Raw genomic sequence first — 27,659 nt, forward strand, 5'->3', positions numbered from 1 at the left:
AAAAATAAAAAAGAAGAAAAAAAAAATCATCGTTTTCTTTTCTTCTTTTTTGAACATTTGAAGGTTTTCTCGTTTCCCAAATTGTCTTTTCGAAATATATGTAAGGTGTAAGCTGTTTTCCACTTTTTTTCGTGTCCAACACATGTTGCTCGATATGACTATACGAGTCCGCTTCTCCGCATATCTTTGTCAATTTCGTAACAACTGTAATCTCTTCAAGGGCCTATTAACGAGCCGTAATCAAAAGCTTTTGGCGAATTTTCACAACGACCTTCGCCCGTTAAAATTGTTATTTTTTTATTTTTTAAATTGCTTATTGCATCCGTGCAGCAGCCTCGTTGACTCGCGCAATTAGGCCTGTCATTATAATCTTTTCCGTTTCAGGGGGCCTAACTATTGCGGGAGTTAGCGTTTCTTTGTCCCGATGTAAAGGCGTGCTAAGGTTCGCCAGGTTCGACGGAGGTTCGCGGACTTATTTTCACTTTTTCTCGTCGTTTGTTTCTTGCGTCGTTCCTTCTTCTATAGTTGACTTCTTCTGCAGAATTGTTACGTAATTAGAATAGAAAACCTTGTGACCGTAATTCAAAGTGCACCAAGTTGGTGGATCTCGTTATCACCTTATGGACTATGAAAATGATTTACTCACTGACACCGAAGCACCGAACATATTTGTATCATTATCTGGTAAGCAATAATGAGGATAAAATTGGGCAAACCTATAGAAGAAAATCAGAATTCGGATTCCTTGGAAAAAGTTAAGAAGTTAAACAATTTCAAAAAAGAAAAATTCGTTGTAAAGTGTAAACAGAAAATGATGTATTCATAAGTGCGCTATAATGTCAGAGGGTCTAAAAGGCTGTAAGCTGAAATTTGCCTGGATGTGCCACGGTCTCCTTATTGCTGGCTCTGGTCCCGCCAAGAGCCCCGCATACATGTATGTATATATGTGAATATTGTGTGTGCAAAGCCTGGGCGCACGGTGGCTGTGGTGGCAGCTGGAAAAGCAGCTGGGAAACGAACAGAGAGCTGCTCTGTCTGCCCCGAAAGGACACCATGCAGCGCTTGTCTTGCATCTACTGTTGAATAGAGTCAGTGTATGGAGCACCTTGATGTGCCACAGCAGCTCTTGATCTATGGGCTGTGCAGACCTGCCCTCAAAGAAAAACCCAAGTACCGGTACCAATCTCGGCGGGGGTCAACAACTCAAAAACCCCTAACCCCTCGGAAAAACTCCACAAATGTCCCTTTTTCTCCCGAACTCACTCTATACTATACATACCCCAGCAGCAGCAGAACACTAGAAGATATAAATATTTTATTTCGATTTTATAATCATTCTTCTTTCCCTTTGTTCGCATACGACCTTAATCTCTCACTAGTATAATACCGGAATACTCCGGAAAAAAAGGAAGAAAAATGAATTTCCTTTTGTGGGGGGACTGGGGGGACTGGGGGGGGGGACTGGTTGGAGAAGGCCATAGTTTTTTCAATATCTTTTCGCCAAGTCCTCTAGAGGTGACGCAGTTCTCCCTGTGATGGGATATCTTTTTATTACAACTGTAAATATTATGACAGCGTCGGTTATTCTGTTTAGTCAATGGCCACGTCACGCAACGTCTTATACGTATACACCGGATCCACGTATGGTTTAGTCTATCTTCTATTCCCCTCTTCTCTCTTCGTTGAGTTGAATTCTCTTTCAGTCTTTCAATCCCCTTTTTTCTGCCTTCTACTATACAGCACCCATTAATGCCGATGAATGTTAGATCGGACTGCTCGACCGAGTCCCTCACTTGATCTGTTAACTTATGGTGACTCGTTGATAGGGGAAGTTGATGGTTGAATTAACAGACAATCACTGTCGAATAACTGCAACTAAATTCCCGAGTAAATTCCCAAGCGATAGATACTGTACAATTTATTATTTATTTTTTAAAGTCACGTTTAAGAGAAGATTGACTGCTTACGTATTTAGGGATAAAGTAAGCCGGTCGGGTTCGAATATATGCCTGTCGAAATCGTCTTGGTTTATACGGAAAGCCTTTGATGATGGATGGTTTCTTGTTTTTATTCCCTTCTTATTTCATTGGCCCGTAGAGGACGAGTGTAGACGACACGCGCCCCTCAACTATATGATATAAGTGATCTGAACAATACGACATTACAAGGACTAGGCTCGTGATGGATGGCTATCTATTCGATACGGCCGAAAGGCCCATTCACCGTAAATGCCCGGAAAAGAGCGCACGAGAGCTAGGCATCAAAGAGAAAAATTCATGTGAAAACACATTATAACTATTGAACTATGTGTATGTGTACGTGCCTCGCGTGATTATTCATTTAAAAGACGAATAAATTGAAGCGACGAAACTCAGAAAGACAGGGCCGTAAGTATTTTTGATTGGGGAAAAAGAAAAACGAAAATAACGGCCGAGAATTCGAAATTTAAGTACGGTACGTTATAGACGTTATAGATCTCCAAAAGATCATCAACGACTACAAAACATTTTTGCTTGATTAAAGTGACCTGCTGTCACTTTCGCTTATCAATGTTCATTGTCAAGAGACCGTAGATATTAGTCTAGCAAAATGGCCGATACTAAAAGTGATACCGTCAACGCTATTAAAACTGTTAAATACGGCGTGTATTCATACAGCATTGTTATCTCCAAAGTTCTACATGCAAAAATGCACACTGATTGCTCAATTAGCGTAATAAATAATTAAAAATCATTCGAAAACAAACAAATACTGAATGAACACGTTGCAAGATAGCATATGCTGCCAGTCAACAAAAGTATATATCAAGAAAAGGCATTTGCGTTCGAATCTTGAATAGAAAGCGGGTAAACCACATTTGCGTTTTACAGGTCTCTATGTTTGCAGTGGTGGGCTCTTTGTCAGCTCTTTGTTTCGACTGGAGAAAAGCTATTACACAAAAGCACACAGGGAGGCCTTAGAGTGCCCAACCCACCTGGCTTCTACCTGTAATTAATTAATTACCAGTTGCCCACTATGTTACTGTTAGTTAACTTAATCTGACAGCCTTCAGCTGGTTACTGCTGCTTTTCCATCCTCCCTTCAACTATCATTTTTTTTTCCAGCCCCCAGCTTATGGACACAAACCTTTTTTCTACCTGTTTCACTGGGGATCTTTCTCTTCTGGGCCGAAGACTTTTTTTGACGGCTCTCGAGACCGTTGTGTTTAAATAAGGTGGTTGTGTTAAAGAGATCTTAGGATTCCAGAAGGAACTCCCCCCCCCCTCTTTTCTCCTCCCACCCCCTGTCATTGACTGATGAACCATCGAAACTCTGTTAATCCGATTGGATTAATCAAAAATAAAAATCCATCATATTTTTTTTAATATTTTTGATTTGGAAAAAGAATATTTTAACTAAAGGATATAGCTAACTGAAATCAATTAAAATGATGCAAGTTAAATTAATCGATATATGGCCTGAGTTTATATTTTAATATATTACGTATTTAAAAAAAAACTCCAAAATATCCCGGATAACCGTGGTCCCCGTGGGTTCCCAGTCTTTTAATAAATAAAAATCTAGTTTTTTTTTCTTTCTTTTTCTTTTCGTTTTACTGACAAAAAAATGATCCCCAGGTAGAGCAAATCGATTTTAAAGTTTTATTTTTGAGGTGATCCTTTTTTTTTTTTTTTTTAAAGATATCCCAGTAATGTACTTGCTGGCCTACATCAGTCCTCGTTGAATGAAAGCCGTGTGCGCTATATGTATATGGACTATATGGGAGGTATAGACCTGAAATTCCAGCATCTTGTCCTTCAGTTTGGACCTCTCAAAAGGGGTTTCAAACAACTTAAAATGGATAAAATAGGAATTGTGTTATAGATCTGAAGAAGAGCGGTAAAGTTTTTTTTTTTCCTTTTTTACCTTCAAAAAAAAAGAGAAAAAGGGGGAAACAAGTTGAATGTCAAGGAAAAGAGAAGGGCATAGTAATAACGAAAAGAAGAAAAAAAGAAAAGCCTCTTGTTCCATTTACTCCTCCCACACCGTGTTCCAGTGTCTAAGGTTGACATTGACATAGTCAAGAAACGGCCTAAAGACACTAAGACAGTGAGAAATTGCAGTCGAAATCAAAGGGTGAATGAGAGAATAGAAAGACAAAAAAGACAACATAGATCACAAACAAAAAGTTGAAATTGTCTGGGACAAACTTACCTGGCACACGGAAGACAGAAAAGAGTGAGGGCTAAAAAGCTGAACAAGACACCCAATCATCCGAAATCCACTTAAGAGGCGATCGTTATCTTAAAAAACAAAAAGCAAAAGACAAAAGACAAAAAAAAAAAAATAAAAAAAAATACATGTTCACACTATGATTGAAATTTCCGCGCTAAACTCGATAGAAGAAAACACTGGTAGTGGCGTTTCTGCAAGGCCAGCAAGATGAGAAATCCGGCCAACTTACTCACACAGGTACGCATATGTATATAATCCGTATTTCGCTTGTATACTAAGCCAGCAGCACTTGTAATGATATTATATCAATAGAGAAGAGTGAATGAAGAGGGAAACGTCGAATCTAAGTAGGTAAACTGCGTCAGAAAGAATCTGAATGAAAAGTTGGTAAAGTTTTTTAGAAATCGGAGGGAAATAGGCGTGCCGTCAACTCATCGTTCCGTCGCTTGATCACCTGACTTGCACCGCCCTCTCCTCCACCATCCGAGTTCCTGTCCAAATCAACCCCTCCTCCTCCGCTCCTCCATCTCCACCCCTTGCTACCGACAATTTATGAAGACTTCGCTATTAAGCCTAAAAAAATTTTATTCAGTAAAACAAAGAATTTTTTTTATCGAAGGAAAATTATTTTATGCGAACTTGATATCAAAATGCGCAATCTCTATTTTTTTTTAAATGGGTTTTTCAGTTTTGTTTATCGGTAGTAAGACATAAAAACATGTGCTAATCTATAGGTATCCTTTTAGCTTTTAACAACCTTTTTTTTTACAAAGGAGAGGACATTCAGAAATGGAACAAAGGTGGACAACGAGATAATATCAGCAACAAACGCTTGCCGTTATCAGAGGAAGGCAAACGATCCTCTGGTGGTGCGCCTCCTTCCTTGCCACGCAGTTCATTACAAAACATCTACCAAGATAAAAATCAGTCGACAGATTTTTTTTTTTTTTTACCAGTGAATTTAAAGTCTATTACGATAAAGGGTAGTTTGTACGATAAAGAAATAAATGCAGACAGGAATTAAAATTTTAATTCACCAGGTAAACGTATAGAGGAACGTGGACTTGCGCATTTTCCGTTCGTCCGGCCTCTTTTTGTTAATTTAAGCAAAGGCCGATTTTTCCCCAAAAAACTTTGTCAAAAGCCTTAGATTCATTTTACTACGGTACGACGACGCAACCGGGTCAGGTGATTATTCGAATAAAGTACCTGCACTTCAAAAACATTTCCCCTCTTGAAATGGCAGCGGAAAAGAAAAAGAAAAAAACTCAATTTAAAATAAAATCGTGGCAATCTCTCGTCTTGGCATCGCTTTCCAGATTCAACAGGAAAAGAAAAAGAAAAAAACTGATGAATTTTAGGAGTGCTGTGTATGTGTTGTGTACGACGAGCGTACCGGTACGTACGTACGTACATCTACATGGCAGAAATTTATGAAGTGATTAATCTTAGCCAAGCCAGCCGGGAAGGCTGTCAATGTGTAATGTCAGGTGGGGTGGGGGGAAACGAGAGGTATAAGGAAAGGAGCATTTGTCGGTATATTATATGGGATGGAGGACACGGGAAATTCCTTTATGTTGTGTCCCAACTTTTCCCAACGTTGCCACCAAGACACTCGGAAATTTTGTGGTAAAGAATGTGTGGTTTGCTTGGAGCCCCATGAATACGTGAACCGTATGAACCATCAGAGAGAGGCAAAACCCATCTCGAGATTCTCGACACAAACGACAAATAACTAACGTTGATCAGTGTCGCACTCTTCTTTGCCCCAAAGTGCCATCAAGGCAAACGGCTTTTTCTTGTGCTGAATTAAACAACAAAAAGAAAAAACCTTGTGTGCCGCTCTCGTAGCCGCGGCACTACAAGCTCGTCTTACGGATGCAATTTGTAAAAATGTCATGAATTCTAAGCAGCAAGTGCAAGAGTGAAGGAACTGAAAGTATAAGTGCTGCTTTGCTTCGAGAAAACATTGGATTTAAACAGGATTACTATACTTGCTCTGATCTAACCGTCGAATGGATAATACTTTCGGCTTCCTTAGCTTATATTAGTACACCTTTGAGAATTAAAGAAGATTTCTAGTTTACACTGTCATTGAAGTAAAGAGAAGAAGATAATACATCAAACTTGCTTCCAAAGAAAATATATGTACCAAACTGACATGGTGATGAATAGGCACGTACAAAAACAGATTAACAAATCTTAAATAAATTATGAAACAAGGTGAAATAAATGAGCAAGCTGGCAATGCCCTTTCACAGCAGAACATATTTTAAATTAGTTGCAGTTAGCCAATGAAAATAAAAATACCCGCATCCCGCATTAGATCAGAATAATAATTACTATATACTTTGTTCTTTCCATTCCGTTTGGCATTGATTCGACACGAAGAGCGCCTGTTGCCTTACACACATTTAGATTTTGTCAAGGTTTAAATTTCTCGCACCAGGTTTTGTTCTGTCAAATACAATCACGCTAAAATATTAACTTCAATTTTTTTTAAGTAATATATTTAATTTGCTTTATGTGGTGGAGAAGGAAATTCGTACGAAGTTTGTATATTCGCGCATTTTTACTTCAGTCAAGATAGTTATTGCAGCATTTGAATTGTCACAAAATTACTTGTGGCAAAGGAGAAATAGACAATTTAAAAAGAAACCAATCTATCAACCCAAAGCTTCATCACGTACTACACTTTCCCATATGCAGGACTATTGTAACTGGAACCACAGGATATATAGTATATACTATATATATAAGTTGTTGGAATAAGGAGCTCTAAAATTGAAGTACTTTCGTATACTGTATACAAAAATAGATAAAAAGAAAAAGATAAAGAGGGCCATACACTATAGGTTTATATAATGCGAGAGTAATACCGAAAAAATAGTGGTGCGGTCGGCCAGGGGAAATTAGGATGGAAAGGAGTGACATGACAGTAGGAAGAAAAGCTTCCGTAATGGTAATTAGACCTTGAGAATGTAATTTCTCTCGTACCACCCCCTGCAGCGTGAATTTTGATTGTGGTGAGCCCAATGCGGCTAATTATCACCTTCCCATCTTTCCCATCCTTTTCCACCGTTCTCCTTCTTGTTTCTCCACAAACTTAGTCCCTCCCCTTTTTCCCAGCCATGACTCCCATTAAACAACACACCTCCTCTTGAGGTCGAAATTTTTATCGAAACGAAATTCTCCACCAGCAGACTAGCTTGTTTTAAGCTCCATTTTTAAATGCTCCTTACTATTGTATAACTATTGTTATCTAGAGAGCATTAGTATGCAAAATGTTATTATAGACTCTTCTTTCAGATTTCTGGCAGTATCCTCATCGCATTGGTGTTAAGGTAGAAATGCCATTCCCATAACCTCATGTACGGTAGTAAATTTGTCGTGATATTTTTGAGAACTAGAAAGAAAACGGACGCTATCTACGCATTATGAAAACCACAGTGTGTTCGGTATTATTGTTCGTTACGCGGATCGCACGTTTCGTTGGTTGAAGCATGACTCAACTAAATTTGATAGCGGTTGCTATAGTTTTAACATGAAATAGGATGAGGCAAATTTTTCAGCGATGGGAAAACGGGTAAAACAAAACCATAAGTATATACTATATTGTTTGGTTGTGTGTAAAATCGTTTAGGTCAAGAATAGACATTATAAATCAAACTTACCTGTTGACTTCGATAATTATCTCATTCATCCAAGAGATTGTCTTAAAATGTAACAATTTGGAAAATTTAGAACTTTCGTGTATTGAAACGCGTTTGCTTGATTCAGAAGGATCAAAACGAGTCAAGTTGACGCAATGAGTTTTCAGCGGGCTTGAAGAGCAAAAAACCGTTTTTTTTTCTATGCGTGTGCCATAGGAGGAATGCTTCACCTCAACCAACGACGGCATAATTGAAAACGAAAATATGCCATCAGACATAATTTTATTGATAGCTTTTCCGTGAAATAGCGCTCTAAATTAAGTTTCTGATTCAGATGTCCCGTCGTAATGCCAGCATGAATGATGTTGGAGAAAATCGGAGAAAAGCCGTTTAACCGCATAGTCTTTGACCTCATAAATGTAATGGTCGGTTCATCTCCCATTGATGGATAACGTACGCAACCAATGAAGGAATGCCAAGAGGAAGAAGTCATACTGAGAAAAAGGACATTCCGTACGTTCCAAACATTTTCAGAAACTTGATGGGAGACAGCAGCGCACAGAATAACCTGAATTTCTTTCCTCTCAAATGGGACTGTCTTTCATGATGCTGTTTAACATGTCTAACGCATTTCTCTATAACGTGCGACTGCGACTCCACTTGAGTTAACAGCCTCGATTTGACTTTTTCCAATTGCAAAACGCGTCGTTTATTATTAATTCAAGTCTGTGTCTTGTTACATTGGTACATATAATTTTAAATTTGGGGAAACTATGTTACTACAAAGAAAAGCCTTTAATAGAATCCAAACCCCAAAAAGTTGACCAATGATTAAATTCTTCTCACTCATTTTAATCATCTCTTAGTGTAGTAGTTCTATAGTAGAACGAGTGCAACGAAAAGTTTCACAGACGTGTCTACAAGAAATATATAGAACCATATCTCAAATTGTTCAGAAACTGTGGCCCATTGGTTAACCGCAAGCCGTGGGAATGGGAAGGAAAATGGAAAAATTGAACCAACCTGATGTTTTTTTTTTTTTTTGTTCTTCTTCTTTCCTTACCTCTACGATTGCCCCTGTAACAAATGGTCAGGAATATAAGTGGAAGACGCAATTGTTGGAGAAAAAAAAAATGAGCTTCTATTGGTCTGCTGGTGAAACGCTAGGAAAAAAAAGGGACGAATGTAGGTAGTTAATTGGAAGCGGAGCTATCGCCACAGTTGAGAGCTGCACAGGTGTTCCTTGATCAAAGCGGTGTTGCTGGCGTTATGGAGCCCCTCTCTCTATAGGCTATAGAGCCAAAAATTCATCGGGAAGGATCTTTTTTGACAAGACGTAATATGGCTGAACTGCTGCCCGCTGCTGCTCCCTTCCTCCTTTCTTTTTAATTTTATATCCACAGCAGCAGCAGCAGCCAGCAGCAGCGTTGGAGAAGGAGAAGGTATTTTACCTCTGCTCAGATTCTCACGATGCTCCTTTCAAATAAACTTTGGCAAAGTTATGTACGGATTGAATAAGGATAGAGTCAGATTATCTGGGCCTGTCTCTCCTCCGCCGTGGAAGATCCCCCGTTGGCTTCTGGAATAGACTCGTCGCGGGGGGTTTCCCCCAAAGTAGGAATTATAACGCAGGCCTCCAGTGTATACATATACTGGTCGTTTCATTCAAATTTCGGTGAAAGCTCGTTGAGAAAAACAACAGCATTCCGGCAACAGCCCCAACAAACAATCCTAGCTCTTCTCTTTCAACGACAAAAAGTTCAATTGTGAATTTCTCGAATCAAACAATCAAATCAAAACCAATACAAACTATACGCAGAAAATAATGGCAAGGGAAAGACGCTTTGCCTCCAATGGTTAAATGATATTAGATTTATATGTAGAAAAATATACTATGATGAGAAATTGAAGAAAACTGGCCGAAGGAGGGAAAAGGCTGGCCGGTAGCTCGTGGCTGCTAAATGCCACTGCGGCGGCAGCTTAAATAACTATAAAGATTCTGAGCGCGGAATAGGAAGGAATGGTATTTCTGTAATTAAGTTAGTTGAGTACCTGCCATCACTGAGATTCTACCTGCTCCTTGAAATCAACCCAAAGGGTGGAAAAAAGCAGCAGTGGAAAAGAAAAAAGAAAAAAGAAAAGAGAAAAGAATGATGGCTGCTGATGTTGCGTGGTTGGTTGGGAAGATGCTGAGTTGAGTGAACACATTCATTTCCATCGGATTAATCGAAAGTCTAAGAAGGCCTACTGCTCTTCCTCTATCTGAGAGAACTTGTCGGGAGAAAGAAGCCGGACTTTAAAATGATTCATCGGCGGGAAATACAAAAGGTTTCGAACGGGGTGCCCCGGTGTGCCGTAGGGTCGATAGTAAAAAAAATAAAAAAAGAGACTCCAAGATGGGAGAAAAACGGTAGGGGAAGAGGAGGAGGAGGAAGGGAAGACGTGAGAAGAGACTGGGGAGATTTAGAAAATCATCGCATGGTTATAAAGTCGCGATCTTGGAGAAATCCCAAAAAAAGAACTATGATAAAAGTCTGGTTGGGGTTTTTATTTTTCTTGTGCATGCTGAAACCCCCGCCGTGAACGCGATGGAAACGCGGGCAGGAGGGCCACAGCACAAAATGGCACCCTCCGTGGAATCCCCCATGCCCATAGTATCTATTTCGGATATGTATACACATTTTATGGATTTATTGCCTAACCTGATTGCTTTACATATTTTTCAAACAAAAAATAAATTTCTCGATTTCTGTTTTTTTGTTTTGTTTTTTATCTAAAGGGTTTAAATTTAAATTTGAGCTTTCTTCCCAAATTATCCTAAAAGATAATTTTTTTATGTGATTTTTTTTTTTTTTTACAAAACACGAGAAACAGAGAGAAGATATTGATTTTTAATGATTAAAATCTCCGTTATAGACTAAAAAATATCTCTTCTGAAAGTGCGGTAGAGCAAGTAGGTTTTTTTCGACATATCCTTTCTGCCGGAATATTCCGAAACCATCAATTTGATGTCCAAATGCCTAGTTCGTTTGCTGCCAGCAGACTAATCCCATGGAAGAAGAAAAATCCTCCACAGCCCACCTCCTATATACAACAAAAAGAAAAGAAAAAACCATTAGCGGTGTCTTCTTTTGTATCGCCTAGACTTCAGCCACGCTCTTTGTTCAATTTTCTGAAAGAATAACGAAAGCCAAAGATTTCTTTTGATGTTGTTGTTTTATTTAGAACAGTATTTCTGTATTCAACCTGGCACTCTTTATTTGGTTGGTTATCATACAGTATTACACATAGCGCATCATGTCAAACACAGGTTGGAACACGGAACCGTAAACTTTGAACAGATCGATGACAAGATTGCAGATGATTGCAGTTCGATAGGAAGTTAACAAGAATTCTGTGGTTAAAAGGAAAAACAACTTTTCTCACGCAGACTATTACTCGGGATTTTCACATCGTCAATAAGCGCGTGATCAGTTCAGGTAATACGCATCAGAATGTAATACAGAAGTTTGGAGCAGCCATCGGCTAGCATCCGTGCGTCGCAATCTCTGATTTAGACGGATCTCGATGGAGACCAATGGAAATAAAAATTTATTTCTTAAGGACAGCACGGAGCATTTACTGTAACGAGGAATGAGAGCGAAAAATATGTCAAATAAAAAAATTCTTTTCAATAGACTCTTCAATTAAAAATCAAAATTACAAAAGACTCTGCAGCAACGGCATTATTGCAATGTTTTCCGTGCGTGATGAATATCGGCTGGTTCCCTAGAACAAATCCACCAAAACCAGCCAACGTGTGAGTTATTTTATTTCGATACATTTCGACGCATTTCGATTACTGTTACAAGGCTTTGAAATAAAAAACAAAACAAAAGAAAATAGTACAACTGGCCATCTAAATATATTGGCGGCCAAGTCAACAGCTTTTATAGTCAGTATCAACTTGGATGTATTCGATCGATAAATTCCTTTGACAACAACTTTGACATTCAACGATAAAAGCGACATCATAAAGAAACGAAAGAAACAGGCTGCGGAAAATGTTGGACGAATAATTATGGTCTTATTATGACGGTCGGTATTGAGTCAAACATATAGACTGCTGCATATATATATACCGTAGCACATATAGAGAGTAGACTCTACTAACATCCATCGATGGTCTATATAGGCGGAACGGTTGCCTTAGTTTCTCAGTGAGGGGTTGTCACAAGCAGACGCCGAACCGGTTGATAAGACTATTCAATGGAGACCCATACACGTTCCTCCATACACACACACACACACACACACACACACACAACACACACACAGAGAGAGAGAGAGAGAGAGCACAGTGAGCACACGTAGTGAATGTCTGTAAAAGGACGGGGCTTTTCAATAGGGAAAAAGCAGCATTTTGGGGTGGGGGTGCAGTTGGGGCAGGGGTGCGCTGGATAAGGGACAAGAAGACAAGGGCGAAAAAGAGAGCGGGTTCGGGGGAACCCTCTCCGACTGAGACTCGAGTGGAGTCAGAATTGCTTGTGATGTCTATTTAAAAGGATGGACGAAATAGGAGACGCGCGATAGATAAAAAAAACGTTCGGTCCACGTCCCGGCAGTAGATTTCAATGAATAACAGAACAGAACTTGTCTTCGCCGGCTGGTTGTTGTGCGCCACGCCTTCCCCGTCACGCCCCCTTCTCATTCAGTGGCACACAGTCGACGTCGGAGAGCGTGGAAACCTTCTCACGATTTCAATACATCAACCGGGCGACTGACTTTTTAGATCAACACTGTTAGCGACATGCACGGCCCCTAGCTCTCGCCCAGTTTCACTATAGCCCTCGCCTCCCGACTCGCTTCATCCACAATCCGACAGAGCCAAATATTGTCGGACGTTGGGAAATCTCTTCACACGACACGCCTCTTCGATTTGTTGTGAATAAAAACATTTCGCTGATAGGGTTTCATTATATCAACTCGCTAATAGAAACGTGGGAAACCCGAAGAGCTGACGTGAATGATAGAAAGAAGAATACCAGAAATTCGGTTGCTAATGCAGAGTCGCGCAGCATTTACTTCTATAATTACTGTTTGAACTTTGAATTAGAAATGTGCCAGTATAGGTTTTGTAAAAGCATTGCATATAAATCAACTTCTATTACCCTATGTTTTAGAACATTAAAAAATAACGGCTACCAAATTTTTTACTAAAGCCCCAGTTTCAAAATAATATATCTCTTCAACTAGCTGGACGAGTTGGAAATCGTTGGAAATAAAGTCAAGATCTAATCATTTGTTATAACCATTCAGATATTGTATTGGGAATAGGCCCATTTATTTTATTTCTGACCTTTTCCACAAAGGCAGGGAAAAAGATGATTTCAAAAAAGACTCTTGGTCGTCCCCGAGCAAGTCAGCTGTGTATAGCGAAGACGTAGAGAATGTCTGTAGTCTCTGGAAATGTTTAAAATAATGAAAGCGTCATTGTTATCAATTTCTCTTTCTCGTGAAAGATTTCTTGAATCAAGAAACATTTAATGATCTGTTCATGACGCAGCACGATCACTATTTTGTTATTTTCCCCCTATCTCGTCTGATTCTCTTTGGCCTTTTTTACCCTCGACTCTCGGCTTATTTCCAAACTTGCCCAGATGGCAAGTTCTGGAATATGAAAATCATCGGACTGCTCTGCTAGCTCCGAATCCAGACTGCATTCCTTCCCTGTCATCGAGATAGACGATCCCCATTATAACCGTCATCCAGTTAGATTTTTTTTTTCTGCCCTCAATGGAAATAAGCAGAGCTAGCTCTCGCTAACAAGCGCTTAATTGATAGTTCAGCTTTTTAGAATTCAAAATTTCTTTTTCTCCGTTCGACCTCTTGCAACCAATGTCATAGGCTACTCTCGAAACTATTAAAATCAAAATGAGAGAAAGTCAAAATGAGAAAACCTGTGAAAATGTCTAAATGGTAAATGCCATAACACAGAGAGTAGGCCTACCGGTACAAAAGACATTAGAGGAAACGTAGAGCAAAGCTCTGTGATTGTTCCAGGATTGTTCTTGCCACCTTAGCCAAGCATATAGTCTTATATTGCTGCTGATGTATGTGGAAGAGCAAGAGCTGGCACACAGAAAATGACTTTGGAGGCATCAAATAGCAAAAAAGACTTGTAGATGTATACATGTGACTGATGGTGGTACATACCAAATTTGAAAGAAAAGGGAGACATTCCAGTCAAGTTTTATATGGAAGGGCAACAATGTTTTACTGCGCGGAAGAAGCGATGACCTGGGTCTGTGTGAGGTTGATGAAGTCTACATCTTCCAGGGGAAACAAAAAAAAGAAAAAGAAAAGAATGGAAGGCAGAAAAAAGGAACGAAGGGGAGAAAAAGGTTGGAGAAAAAAGGACAATCGCCTGCTGTGGAAGAGTTCGTAAACAAAGACTATATCTGTAAATCAGTTAGTTCCACTTGTGACTTGTAAGCAGAAGTGCATGACTCCGAAATTCCCCTTTCTGTTCTTCGTATATAGCTCTTATTCTTGGGAACACTTTTTTTTTTTTCAATATGGGAATCATCGAGCAATATGGAAGTGTAATAGACCATCATAATTTTTATATTTTTTTATCGAAGATTGTTCCGAACCTTCAAAGCTACAAAAATAACTGTTTTTTTTTTTCTTTTAGAAATTCAAACTCATTTTACAAATGAAAAAGATGATTTTTAATTTTGATTTTAGTTTGTATTTGAAAGCACATTTATAGGGACCATGTACTTTTCTCCGGTGAGAACAGGCCCTGAATGTTTCACCTTTTCTTATTTAGGTTTTGTTTTTGCGTAATGACACACAATATAATGGAGTCGAAGGTCAAACGTTGAAGTGAATGAAGAGAAACAATAAAAGTATATTTTATTGCCGTACGTCTTAGGTTTGAAAGGGGTATATAGTAGTAGAAGAAATAGGTAGAAGAATGTGCTGCTGCTGTGGGGTGGGTTAAGAAGGAAAACCTCTAGAAAAAGAGAAACAGGTCAAATGTGTCAGTAACATGACGGGTGATCCGCAGTCGCTCTATCTTGGCCACAAGATAAGATCTACAAGATCGCCGATCGCTTTCTTTATTATTATTTTTTTTCTTTTCTTTTCCTTTTCTACCTTTCTTTTTTTTCTTTCTTTCTTTTCTTTATTCTTCTCTGTATCCTATTCTCTTATTTTTCTTTTTTCTGTTTCCCGCTATTAGAATCCTCAGTTTTGGGATTTGTGGTACTAGAAGAAAGTTTGACAGTCTGAGTATAATTAATGAAGGAATATATAATGAGTTTGTTGTTGAATTGCACGCAAGATTTGAATAAATGAAAACGTTCCCATTGACTTCTTGTCAAAGCCTTTAGAAATTTTTCTTTTAGTCTGTGATGCAGTGGGCGTGAGTAGCTATTCCGTCTTGGCATAGTCTAATTGGAATAATTTTTTAAAAATTTAACGGAACGAATATTGATATATATTGCACAAGGAGTAGATTCATTTTCCCGTAATAAACAGATAGTTGCCATTTAAAAAATTAAAAATGTTGTCGACTTCTTTTTATTAGAGTTTTTCAAGAAAATTTTAAGAAGAGGAAGCCACTTCTGAGTTGTTTATACATAAATAAGGCAATCGTTTACTCAAAAGTTTCGTCTTATGGCGCATCCCGCTGCTTGTAGTAACGTGTACCTAAACCAACAGTCTATACACCCCGTGTATATACCTAAGCCCAACTATATAAACGAAATAAGTACACACATTTCAGTTCAGACCATTGACGTAGACTAAGAACCGGAAAATCTTCCCAGTGCCACTCACCACAGGGCTACAGTATCATTTGGATGCTATTGCCCAGGACATTTTATCCATTTTGACATACTTTTATGAAGTCATTGCACTAAATTAGCCAACACGGACTATACCGGCGACTATTTCGATTTAAAATATTTGTTACGAATGAAAGAAATCGTCTTATAAGATTTAAAAAAAAAAATGAAGAATTTGTTATACGCAGTGTAGCTAATCAAACAATTATTTGCTACATACGAACATTTTTCCCGCTTAGGCCTTGTTCTCGAAAGGTATATACGTGTATCTACTTGGAATCGTCGATGAATCTTTTTTGACGTGTATAACCAAAAAAGCGCTTTTAAAAGAAGAAATGGGAGTTTTTCTGACCATTGATGATGCATAATCTATGAGGAAAAAAAAAGAAAAAAAGAAAAAAAGGAGCGTGCGAGCGCGCGCTCCACACTCAACCGGCATTCCTGAGATTCCTGCCGACCCGCTAGAAATCTGGATGCATCTCTAAAAAGGACGAAACATTTTTCAAGTCGGCCCTGCTGATATGTGCTGTTGGGCCCGTGTTATCACAGCAGCGGTTTACGGTTTAGCTGTTTTTCTTTTCAATTTTCTCCCCCCCCCCACCCCCCGAAAGACATCTCTCAAAAGAATTATTAGGCCTCCTACCATATGCATCAACCTTTGAGAAATATACCAAATGATTATGATGAATGTCGAGGTCGTATCAATGCTGACAACTGGCAACTTTTATCGTGAACCGAGTCTGATGAATCTCAACTTTGGAATCCGTACAAATCAACTTTCCTCTTTTGATTGCGAGACAATCAAAGATCTTTCAAGAAATACGAATAATAAGACATTTTTTTTTTTTTTTTACGGAATTAGATAGACTGACGTAACTTACTACGTTCGGTGTGAATGATTGCAAGTCTCCCAGACTAGCGTCATATTTTCGTGGCGATAAGCAACGCAGCAAACGGCGAAAGAGACAAACTGGAGACAAGATACGCCTCGGCTAACTCGTCGAGAAACTATTTACAGTTTAGATGTTGTGCGGGTCTTGAAGATGATTGAAATTGTCTGATAAGACAAATGACCTGTAAGGGACGTGAAAAATAAACACGAGTCCGTAAATAGATGATGGGCGACTGTATCTCGAGCGATCTACAGCCTCTACACAAGGCTGCAGCAGTGTGTTAAAGTATCCTTTGAGTCGGAACTCGGAAGAGATATCTACCAGAAATGAATAGTTCACATTCTTGCGGCGCATTCCACAGCTCATCGTCAGGATCAGATTGGGTGGTTCTCTCGCATCTTGCGCTGCTGCTGACCACAGGTAAACACACTCGTCGACTCTATATGACGACGCACTGACTTCCAGCTCATCCTTATTCCTTAGCCTTCTTCTTCTTCTTCTTCTTCCACGCACGGCGTATATACATCCGCAGTAACTGGAATTCTCTCCACAGCACACACGGCGCCTGTGAATGTATACAATAAACTTACAGTATGACATGGAGGAGACGGCCGTCGCGTGCTGTGACAGTTTTGTATTTCACTTACGATAGCATCAAAAGGTATTTGTTTCCTGGCCGTGACATAACCGACCCTCTTTCGGAGAAAATAAAAAATCTGATGTTTTTTAAAACAAACCAAATGTTTACGATCCTTCCATCCGATCTAGGCGCGCTGATTGTGGCTTGTAGCCACTAAGTGTAGCTGTCGCGTTTAACCAGCTGATCAAAATTCATTTCGTCTGTCTCGTCGCTCTGTAAAGCGCTGTAAAGGCACAACATTCCAGGCATTCCGTACGAAAATAAGAAAAACAACAACAACAAAACCGAATCAAACGGAACATTTTTTTTAATAGAACAACTGTAATACTTTCTTGTAAGAGTAGATCTGCAAGTTTTTTTTTCGGACATAAACACTCAACGAACTAGCGATAGCAGGTAGTATACACAGACTTTTTCAAAAATTTACACACAGGCGTTTGCATATGGGCACGGCTGTACAGACGGATCAATCGATATTTCGTAAAAATCAAAAATCAAATAAAAAAATCTAAAAAAATTGCGGATACTGAATCGAATGAAACAATAATAAGTAGTCACGTATCAAAGGGAGAAAACAAAATGTTCTTCTGAAAAGAAAGAAAAAAAAAAGATGAAAAGCCACAAGTTGGGAGTCTGAAGGTAATAAGTGAGAGAATTAAAGAACTGAATCAAGTGCAGCCTTTTGAGGATTGAATGGGGGTGAAGGTGGTGGTGGTGGTGATTGGTGGTTGCGGCGGCTCTAATCAACTTGCGGCATCAAACTGATGATACATTTTCGTGTGTTTGTCTTTAAATAATCGTTGCAGATGTTGACAGGTTTCGTCTAGAGTCAAAGAGATAAGGGCCCACGTCAAAAGAATCGAATCATATTTCTGTAGTAGAGCACCCGGATCGAAATTCAAAAAAACAAAAAAAGAGAGGCGGGAGTGTGTGCGTGTGTGTGTGTCAAGGCCTGATTGGACAATCGATTTTTCAAGACGGAGAGAATGTTGAGCGAGCGCTAAGTGACTTGATGGGTTGTTGTTTGAGCGGTCAGTAAGCCACTGTTGAAGGTGCTGGGTGGTGTAAGTGGGTCACTGGTCCGATGGGCGAGTGCTCGGTGGACGGCGGGGTAGGCATGCCGGCCGCACTTTGGCAAATGTACCACTCGGACAAGTTGGTCGAGTGGTTGATGGGCAACGAGCCCAGCAGACTGTTGTTGCCCGAGTGGCCGAGGCCGGTGTGTCCCTGGACGTGGGAGCCGGTCGACGACGGGGTGGGCGTCGGCGAAGGCGAGCTGGAAGGCGACGAGTCGCTGTCGCTGTCGTTGTCCGGATTGTCCGAGTCGTAGCTGGACCCGTTGGGCGGCGTGCTCTTGCCGTGCACCTTCATGTGCTTGCGCAGAGACGACGGGTGCGTGTACGACTTGTCGCAGCCGCGCACTTTGCAGTTGTACGGCTTATCCGACGTGTGCACGTGCGAGTGCTTCTTCCGGTCGGAACTGTTGGCGAACCGCCGGTCGCAGCCGTCGAATTCGCATTTGAACGGCTTCTCACCTATTAAAACACAACATCAAATCAAATCAAATCAAATGATTAGTTTTTTGTTTTTGTTTTTTTTCTTTTCTTTTTAAAAAGAATATAATTCAGTAACTCTATTTGAGCCGTAAGAGCTGATGATAGAATAAGGTTGGATCAAAGGGAGAAATATAAAGTGGGGAGAGAGGCACGTTAGTTTGGCAGCTGAGAATGACAGGATGCCTATTAATAGTCGTTTCTTCTATTTGGTGGACCAACGGGCACGGCAAGTAGATTCCCATTCGCCGTTCGATCGATTCCCCCTCCTTCCCTATGGTTTAATACGACAATCCACACCCCCCCCCCCAACCTTTTGATGGGTAGCAGAGCCTACACCCAAAAGAGTTTTCTCATGCCGACGCCAAGAGCCCAAGACACGTATATGAACATTGAACAACAAGCGCCTCTCTTGTTTTGGCTAGGCAACTTCACTTTGGGTTGCGTGTTCTGCATCCGAAACGGTTCCAATGATGGGAAAAGCTACAAGAAGCGATAAGACAAGCAATCCAACCCCAACAGATATACAGATAGATATTATACATTTGTAACTTGGATGTTTGAGGGAGGGGGGGGGGAGGTGTTTTGTTTCAGAATAACGACTTCTCGCCACCTGATTTGTCATAACTTCTCAACAACAACGAAAAAAGAGGTATCCAATTATTTCGTTGCATGTCAAGCTAAACGAAAAAGAAAAAGAAAAAAAGAATAGCCAAGTGTTGGCCTCTTTTCCCCATTCTAGTTACAATATCCTTTCTGTCAACCGCTGATGGTCGTGATGGAGCACGCCAAATGTTGAACTTTGTATCCTCGCAGTAGATTTCAGCTGCAGTATGTAGCAGCTACGCAGCTATGTACTTTTGAATCCATCGTATCCAGCAATATTTCTGGCTGTTCTCCGCTGGGTAAACAAGATCCCGCCAGTTGTGTTTATACGCCACGAACAAGGACATGTGAAGCAAGGCGATCCAGCTGCTGTCTCACCTCTTGTCATCTCGTTATATAAAGACTCGCCGAAGAAAGCAGCCCAGCACAGAATACACACACATTTACGTACACATGTACACACTCCAGTAGTATAGGAGGGCCGGGATACATCTAAAAACAATATTTACGCCGACTCTTTAACCGCCACGTGCCAAAGTCAAAATATTTGGCTCGTCGTGCTTGACAGACACGAAAGATCTCGGCTTCGACACAAGCCTAACCTCATTTACCCAGGATTACGACACAGAGAACGTTAACTCTAAAACAACGGGGTGAAAACATGAAAACAAAGATTCTCGATTTTCACAGTCTGCGCAGTGTCACAAACTCGCAGCCAATTTATAAGATCGAACGTTTATTAGATGCGCGAATTTTTCCTTAGGCCTGCTATTATTAGGCCCCTTTAAAAAGAAATGAACTTGACTGAAATTCAGAGAAAATCAATTAAGAGCTTTTTTTTTTGCTATATGCACAAAACGTTGCTGCTACGAAGTGGCACAGGACAAGACCCCCTTTTTTTTCTTTTTGGATAATGATGGATGCTATTCCTTAACCGTTTTCTTTCTTTCTTTCTTTCTTTTTTTTATTGTATACAGCCCACGCAGCTCTTTGACTAACCTGAACCTAACGACTAACGAGTATACAGTTGAAAAATCATTTAACAGGTACGAGGAAAATGTCCGAAACACTATACAATGGGTGAACAAGTGAAAGAATATCTATCTCTTCTTGTGTTTTATGTGAATTCGATTTTTGACATGAGGAGGATCTCCCCCATAGTATAGGTGGCACCTATATTTATTTCCAGCAGGTCTGTTTCACTCGACGGAAATCGGAGTTGATGGAATGGGAGAAGAAGAATAAATGGGACACTTTTAGATGTCGTTCTACACTCCAATAGTCATCAAGTCGTATGCAAGGTCAACAATCTATACAGCGAGAAGCATGCGGCCAACGTTTTCTAAATCCGCGTACATGGGGGAATCAATTGAGTGCCGTAATTGCGTAGCGCATACCAAGATTTACCTGTCAAAGACAAAGTTAGACTTCCCAAGAGGAGGAGAAAGATTCAGGTCTCTCTGAATGGCATCCATTTTTCCTTTTTCTTTTCTTTTTTTGGGATCATGTGAAACAAAAGGGTTTCTTGTTTTTTTTTTTGTTTTTTGTTTTTTCTTTAATTTTCTAGCCCCCCTCTAAACTTTAGGTTTCCCTATGCATTCGTTAGGCAACTAATGATCTGCTTTTGCTTGGCAACGAATTCAACAAAGAGAGATCCCACCAAGTTTTCCGTGCAACCGAAATTTCTCATCTCAAATTCGATTGTCTTTGCAATTTTTGTCTACTACTAAATAATCCCGACGGTATATTTCAGCTGCAAAAAATAGAATTTCTTTTTAGTTTCGGTTGGGCTTAGTATTTAGACCGTAAATCCTACTTCTTTAGCTCCGCGGAAATGGGGGGGGGGATGTAGGGTTCGATTCAAAACGGTCAAGAATTCCATTTGAACGCCAAAGTCCAGTTTTGGTCTTGGTCACAAAAGTGCCACGTCAATCAAACAATGGCAAGTTGCACAACTCATTAAACCGTTGTCAGATGAATGCGGATGCCTAATCCGAAATCAAACAAAGTGTCCGTCTTGTTTTTCTCGAGATTGACAGCAAACCAAAAGAAAATCAAAAAGAGTGAAAGGGAGAGGGGGGGGGGGATCTGTCGGACACTCAAGAATTTCTATCCCCGACCCCACCGTCCTAGATAGTCCAGCCAAAGGGAACCTCGCTGCTGCCGGCCTACACATGACATTCTCAAGCCAAGCCAAGCCAGCAAGAAAAGCGAAGAAATAAGCGAAGAAATAAGCGAAGAAATAAGCGAAGAAATAAGGAAAGAGAGTGTGTAAGTACAGCAATGTCAGGTGAAACAAGGTTTGTTATTTGTTTCTCCTCTCGATCTTGGATGCTTGGATCTTTTACCTGTGTGCGTCCGTTTGTGGATTTTGAGGTTTTCGCTCCTGGCGAACACTTTGCCGCATCCGGGAAAGGGGCACGGAAAGGGTTTCTCGCCCGTGTGGACTCGAATGTGATTCACTAGTTTGTACTTGGCTTTGAAGGGGCGGCCGTTGCGGCAGCAGCCCTGCCAGAAGCAGGCGTGATTGGTGCACTCGGGCCCGCCGACATGTTCCACTGTGATGTGCGTCACGATTTCGTGCATCGAATTGAACAACTTGTTGCACGTCTTCTTGGGGCTGGGCTGCTCGGCGTCGATCCACATGCACGACAGCTCCTGCTTGATCGGCGGCCGCATGTAGCGGAAGAAGGCACCCGAGCCGGCGTGAGCGTGGGCCGCCGCCTGGGCCGCCGCCTGGGCCGCCTGGTGAGCGTGGTGGGCCGCGTGGTGGTGGGCCATGGGCGTCATCGACGCCATCGGGTTGCTGATGGCCGTGTGGAACTGGTTGGCCGCCGCCGCCGCCGCCGTCATGCCCGACACGCTGTGGAACTGCTCGCGCGAGTACATTTCCATGGGCAGCCGCATCTGCTGGTGGTTCATGGCCTGCTGGACGGCCTGGTGGTGGTGGTGGTGATGGTGGTGGTCGCCGGCCACTAGGCCCGGGAACAGGACGTGGTGGGGGCCGGCGTGGTGGGAGACGTTGCCGGCAGCGGCCGCCGCTGCTGCCGCGTGCTCGGCCGCCAGAGCCGCCGCCGCCGAAGGACCCGGGAACATGTGCGAGTGGTGGTGCTGGCCCGAGTGGGCGTCCAGCGTCGACATGGCGTCGCGTCGCAGGAGGAAATCGCGGGCGGCGTAGGAGCCGACGTGCGGCGGCCCGTGCGGATGGTGAGAGACCGGATAGGCCGACTGGGCAAAGTGCTGGCCCTGGTCGCCGGCCGACATGGTCGTGTGCGTGTGCGAGCCGGACTGGGCCAGCTTGAGGCCCATGTGGCCGCCGTCCATTCCGAAGGGGTTCAGCATGGCCGAGGAATTGGACGAACTGGCCGACGACACGGAAGAAGACGCAGCCGATGAGCTCGTCAAAGTGCTGGTCGACGTCGAAGTGTCTGCGGACGTCACTGACGACGACGACAACACTCCGCTGTTGTTGCTGTTGTTATTGTTGTTATTGTTGCTGTTGCTGTTGTTGGATTGATCAGCACCGGCACTGCTGCTCAATTGCGAATGAACGGGCACTGAACTGAAGTTGAAACTGGTCACGCCGTTAAAGTTCTGGTGGTGGTGGTGGTGGTGCGGATGGTGAACAACGGGGTGATGGTGATGATGTCCGACCAAGAAGCTTTGGTTCCGCTTGTGGAAACCGTGATCCATCACAGAGGCGCTCAGGGCAGCAGTCATGCTCGCGCTAGGACACCCAACACTCGAATAATGCCTTTCTCAGCAGGACTCACCCTCTTGTTGGTCTAGTCTGTCTTTCAACCAGCGCTGCTGGGCACCTCTCCAGCAAACTTCTTCTTTGGCCTTCTCTATATTCCACTCTATCCTGCCTTCTACTAGCCGGCTAGCCTTCTATATCCAACCCTCTTTTACCTTGCCATTCGCTGGATCGGACCCACTTTACGACTCAGACCTTTCCTATTGGTCGCTCCTCCACCCTCGGCCATTGCCAGCTCTTGTTCGCTGCCAATCGCCTCCGGTCGGCCCCGCCCACTTGAACGATCAAACTGGTGGGAGCCAGCTTTGGCACCCGCACTTGGCACCTCCTCGCATTGTCAGTTGTCCAATGGGCATTGTTTCTTGGCTTTTTGTTCGCCCCTCTGTTGTTGTTTCAATCCCTCCTGTTTTCGTAGGCTTTGTCAGATTGATCGCGTAAATTTCTCTTTCGTCCATATGCGGTCGCTATTTGATTGCCGCGTTTCATCGAATTTCCTTTCTTTGAAGCCTTTTTATGTTTTTTATCGCTTTAACTAACACAATGCCCGGTATTTTTACATAGACAGAAATTATACTACGTTTCACGATGATACGGGAAGTCGAATCTCGAATCGTTAAAACCCATCAAACATTTCTTCGCTCCGCTCGCTGCTAACTAAACAGGAACTAACGAAATACGCAATCTGTTAGTCCATTTTTTTCCGTTGGTCAAGTTTCCTTATTTCAAAAACCAAATGTCAAATTTGTTTAAACTTTCATCAACAAGGTGCCTTCGTATTTAGCAAAACTGCCGAGTTAGGTTGATGCAATTCTTTTTAATTTACAGAAAAAAGAAAAAAAATGGGGTTGCATTGTGCATAGCGGTTGCTGAGGCTATTATATAGAGAGTCAGTCGTCGCTTATGTCCGCAGCTCTTTTGTTGCTTTAAGCGGACCACATGCAGCAGATCGCTGTTGTAGTACGTCTCTCACTTGTGGATCACAACTACACAATGTGATTCCTACCGTGCAAACGCTGCGTGGTTGCTGGCAGCACCCAAGGCTTCGGGTCAGAATTTTCCTTTCCTTTTCCCGTCCACTGCTGAGCTCACCTGCTTTGATGCATTCATTATCACGGTACAATCATCTTTCACCACATGTTGTTTTTTTATGAAGAAATAACGCAACTAATAGCTAGTACTTGTATAGTTACACCCGACACAGCATTATACTATCCCCTTTCTTCTGTTAAATCTGCATGACTGCATCTATGTCGACGGCAAAGTGAGGAATAAAACGAAAAAAAGTGTCAGATTTTCAGCTTTCCACATGCTACAATTAATCTCCCTGTTTAGCATTATAAAGAGCGAACTGTAATGCGTATGTAAGATCTGTATATGTTAACATTCAGATTGATTTGGCTGTAGCCTACTCATTCCAGTTGTGTAAGGTCATTCACTGGCTCTCTAAATTAGCAGGTGAAAATACTACACCATATGTAGTACACCGACCGTAATAATGTTAACACTCGAGTTGTATAATTGTATATAGATGAAGATAACCTTGCTAAGCCTACATGGCACATTTCTTCTTGTAGCGTTTTGCTTGCGTTTTGTTTTATGTTTAAGTTACGTATGAATACATTTATTATAAAAATTAAAAATCTGATCGTTTTCGGTAAAACGTTAAATTCAAACAAAAGTCAGATTGCAAATATACAATTAAAAGAATAATCTCTTCCGCATTTCGTTGTTTATAGCTGTAAAATATTCAGTTAATTTCATGGAAATATCTTTAAAAAAGCGGGGCGCAACTACAAAGCTGTGTTTTACCGTCAACATAAAGAGGCACAGCCCGTGCTCCGGAGCAATTCATAGCTGCCCATAAACGCGTAACTTTCATGTAATACAGAATCAGCTTTTTTTTTTTTTTTTATTTGGCTTAATTTTCTACACGAAACCTTTTCCAAGCGGGTTAAGCGTCATTATATTACATACACGAAAAGACGCGAAGCCACACGCAGCATAATATATCCTGTTTGTATATAAATATCCTGAAAGTAAACTGCTGGTACCAGCATTTTCATCTAAAAAACAGGTGCGAAAAAATGCTGGGTATTCACGAAACTATTTTTTTTTCATGCGTTTATATTGAACATTTAATCTTGTATGTATATCTGGAACGCGCGTATAATAAAGATGTATTCACAATAAAATCGTGGCGCAAGTCGAATCAACATTTATACAGCAAGCGTCGATTGTATAATTTCCAATTTTCAATATCCCGAAACAATATTTCTGATCAGCCATCATTCGCTGAGACAAAGCTATATGGCGTTTCACCAATAATATAGAGAAAGATCATGAAGCATGCATAGTAATGTGATATTCTTAAGAGAAAAACCATGTATACATTAAATGCAATATTATAAATCAAATGAAGGAAGAAACACTGCAGGAGTCGAGATTTCTTGGGTTAGAGTTGACAGTGGGGGTCCGGACAAGAATGCGTCTTGGCTATTTGAAACAACGTGTATAGAAGCATAGGTCTTTTTTTCTTTTTCTTGTTTTTTTTTTTTTTTTTTTTTTTTTTTTAACAGGGGCTTTCTTGCCTTTTGCTGTGGATATGTAGAATGCTCCTTGTATAGTTTATATGCTGGTCTATACCTTTACTTTTTTTTAAAAATTCTTTTCGACTTCATGGCATCTTTTTTTTTACTGCTATGCCCCGTGTCCCCCGCTGACTTGACTATATTTCCAATTTTTTTTTCTTTTTTTCTTTTTTAGTTTCCCGATGTCAGGCCACAACGAACACAGCAATAACTATCATCAACCAAACATTCTTTTAAGTGTGACATGGACATGAATGCACATCATTGTGAACCTGGTATATAACGCTGCTTAGGACACTTTCAAGAGTAAATTAATGATCAGCTTGATGCACAGTTTCTTTATTTTAGCGGGTACAGTGCGTGCATTGTACTTGGAGTGCTGGCATGAACGTGTATCTTACAAACGGGTAATGATATTAAGCAATATGAACAATCAAAGTCCTTTAGATGTTCATCAAAACAGGCTGGATTATCTGTCTGTATTGGGGAGGAATCTTTAGATTAATATCTCAAGGAATAGAAGCGAATAAATGATTTTAAAATATATCTATCTTTTGCATGAGTAAAATTTTTTTTCCAGAATTCTAAATATTGAACAGAATTCAACTGAACTTGTCATTCAGAACGCGAAAGCGTTCTGTTTGGTGGCTTTTTTATTTTTATCTCTCGGCTCACACACACACACACATTTCCGCCTGAACGGAAATTATGTTGTTTAAATAATATCGCATTTAATTTGTCTCTACATTTAAATTTTGTAAGAGAATATAGTAATTCTTTTGATAATTTTTATTTTATTTTACCACAGTCGCTAAAGAGAAATGAAAATTTTCCTTTCTATTTTAAGAATGTTCTACCGTACTCGAGTTTGAATTTACGCGCCACAGAACGAGTGCGACACTTCATGTACTAACGATCTTGAAGTGCTACACGGAGATTCACGAATAGATTTATGAAAAATTCAGTGATTAGAACCTGGGAATTTTCAATAATATTTTTGATACGAAAGACTGCATATTGCTCGTTCCTTATTCCTGCCTGGTAGTTAAAATTAAACCAATGAACAAAAAGAAAATTTTGATTTAACAACGGGAAAACAAGTTTGCGAATGCGTTCTCGATCACTGGTCTCTAAATGATGAGATACGTGAGAACTTATGACAGTCGTTCTGCATGAGCACCATTTCTTCCCAAAGCTTGTCAACTGATTGGAAAATACACAAATGCTCTGCAGTGTAATGCTTTTTTTTTCAAGAAAATTCACTCCGAGTTGCAGTGATCAGGTCAGGCGAAAGAAAAAAACGGGTCATTTACTCATTTGCGTTCGTATTGCAATTATATGCGAATTACCATAGAAAAAATCGCCTCAGAGAAAAATAGTAGAATGGAGAATCACCGAAAGATATCGGATCGCGGCCATCATCTGAATCCGGATTTGATATTGTAAACATATAACATATGCTGTATTCCATAAATTTTTATTTATTCTATTATTATGCGTATTCGTAACAGTAATGGTTGGAATGGGTCTTCGTGAAGACCACCTGGAGAGGCGGGATAGAAGTAGACCTCCCACAGTGATTGGGTCCATACCTCATTCCCCATTGGCCAATAGCACAAAGAGCTGCTCTGAGGTGCCTCCAAATGTGCCCTGCTGTGGGACAATGGAACATAAAATCCACAGCAATCATATATAAAGAATAGAGAGGAAAAGGGGTAGAAAAATAAATTTGAAATATACAGAATAGACTTCAGGCTAAGAAATGTATTTCAGGTTATCCTGTTGCGTCTATTTCATTTTACGTAGAGAGAGGCAAGGGTAAATGTACTGTATAGAGGAAACACAATCAACGTTCGAGTTTTTTTATTCGTTATTTGATATTGCACTGATAAATAATAGCTGCAAGTAATATTGGAACC

General features: G+C 40.8%; 1 protein-coding gene across 1 annotated transcript; it reads right to left on the reverse strand.

Annotated features, from left to right (window-relative positions):
* Nucleotides 1-17,525: 17,525 nt before the first annotated feature.
* On the reverse strand, nucleotides 17,526-23,262 carry LOC124201872 (zinc finger protein ZIC 1-like). Its single transcript, XM_046598126.1, has 2 exons — nucleotides 21,744-23,262; nucleotides 17,526-18,771 (listed from the first exon to the last, which is right to left on the reverse strand). The coding sequence occupies exons 1-2, from the start codon at nucleotides 23,113-23,115 to the stop codon at nucleotides 18,269-18,271; spliced, it is 1,875 nt and encodes a 624-aa protein (XP_046454082.1). The 5' UTR covers nucleotides 23,116-23,262; the 3' UTR covers nucleotides 17,526-18,268.
* Between the last annotated feature and the right edge of the window lie 4,397 nt (nucleotides 23,263-27,659).

This window comes from Daphnia pulex, chromosome 9, assembly GCF_021134715.1.
Source record: "Daphnia pulex isolate KAP4 chromosome 9, ASM2113471v1".
Lineage (NCBI taxonomy): Eukaryota > Metazoa > Arthropoda > Branchiopoda > Diplostraca > Daphniidae > Daphnia > Daphnia pulex.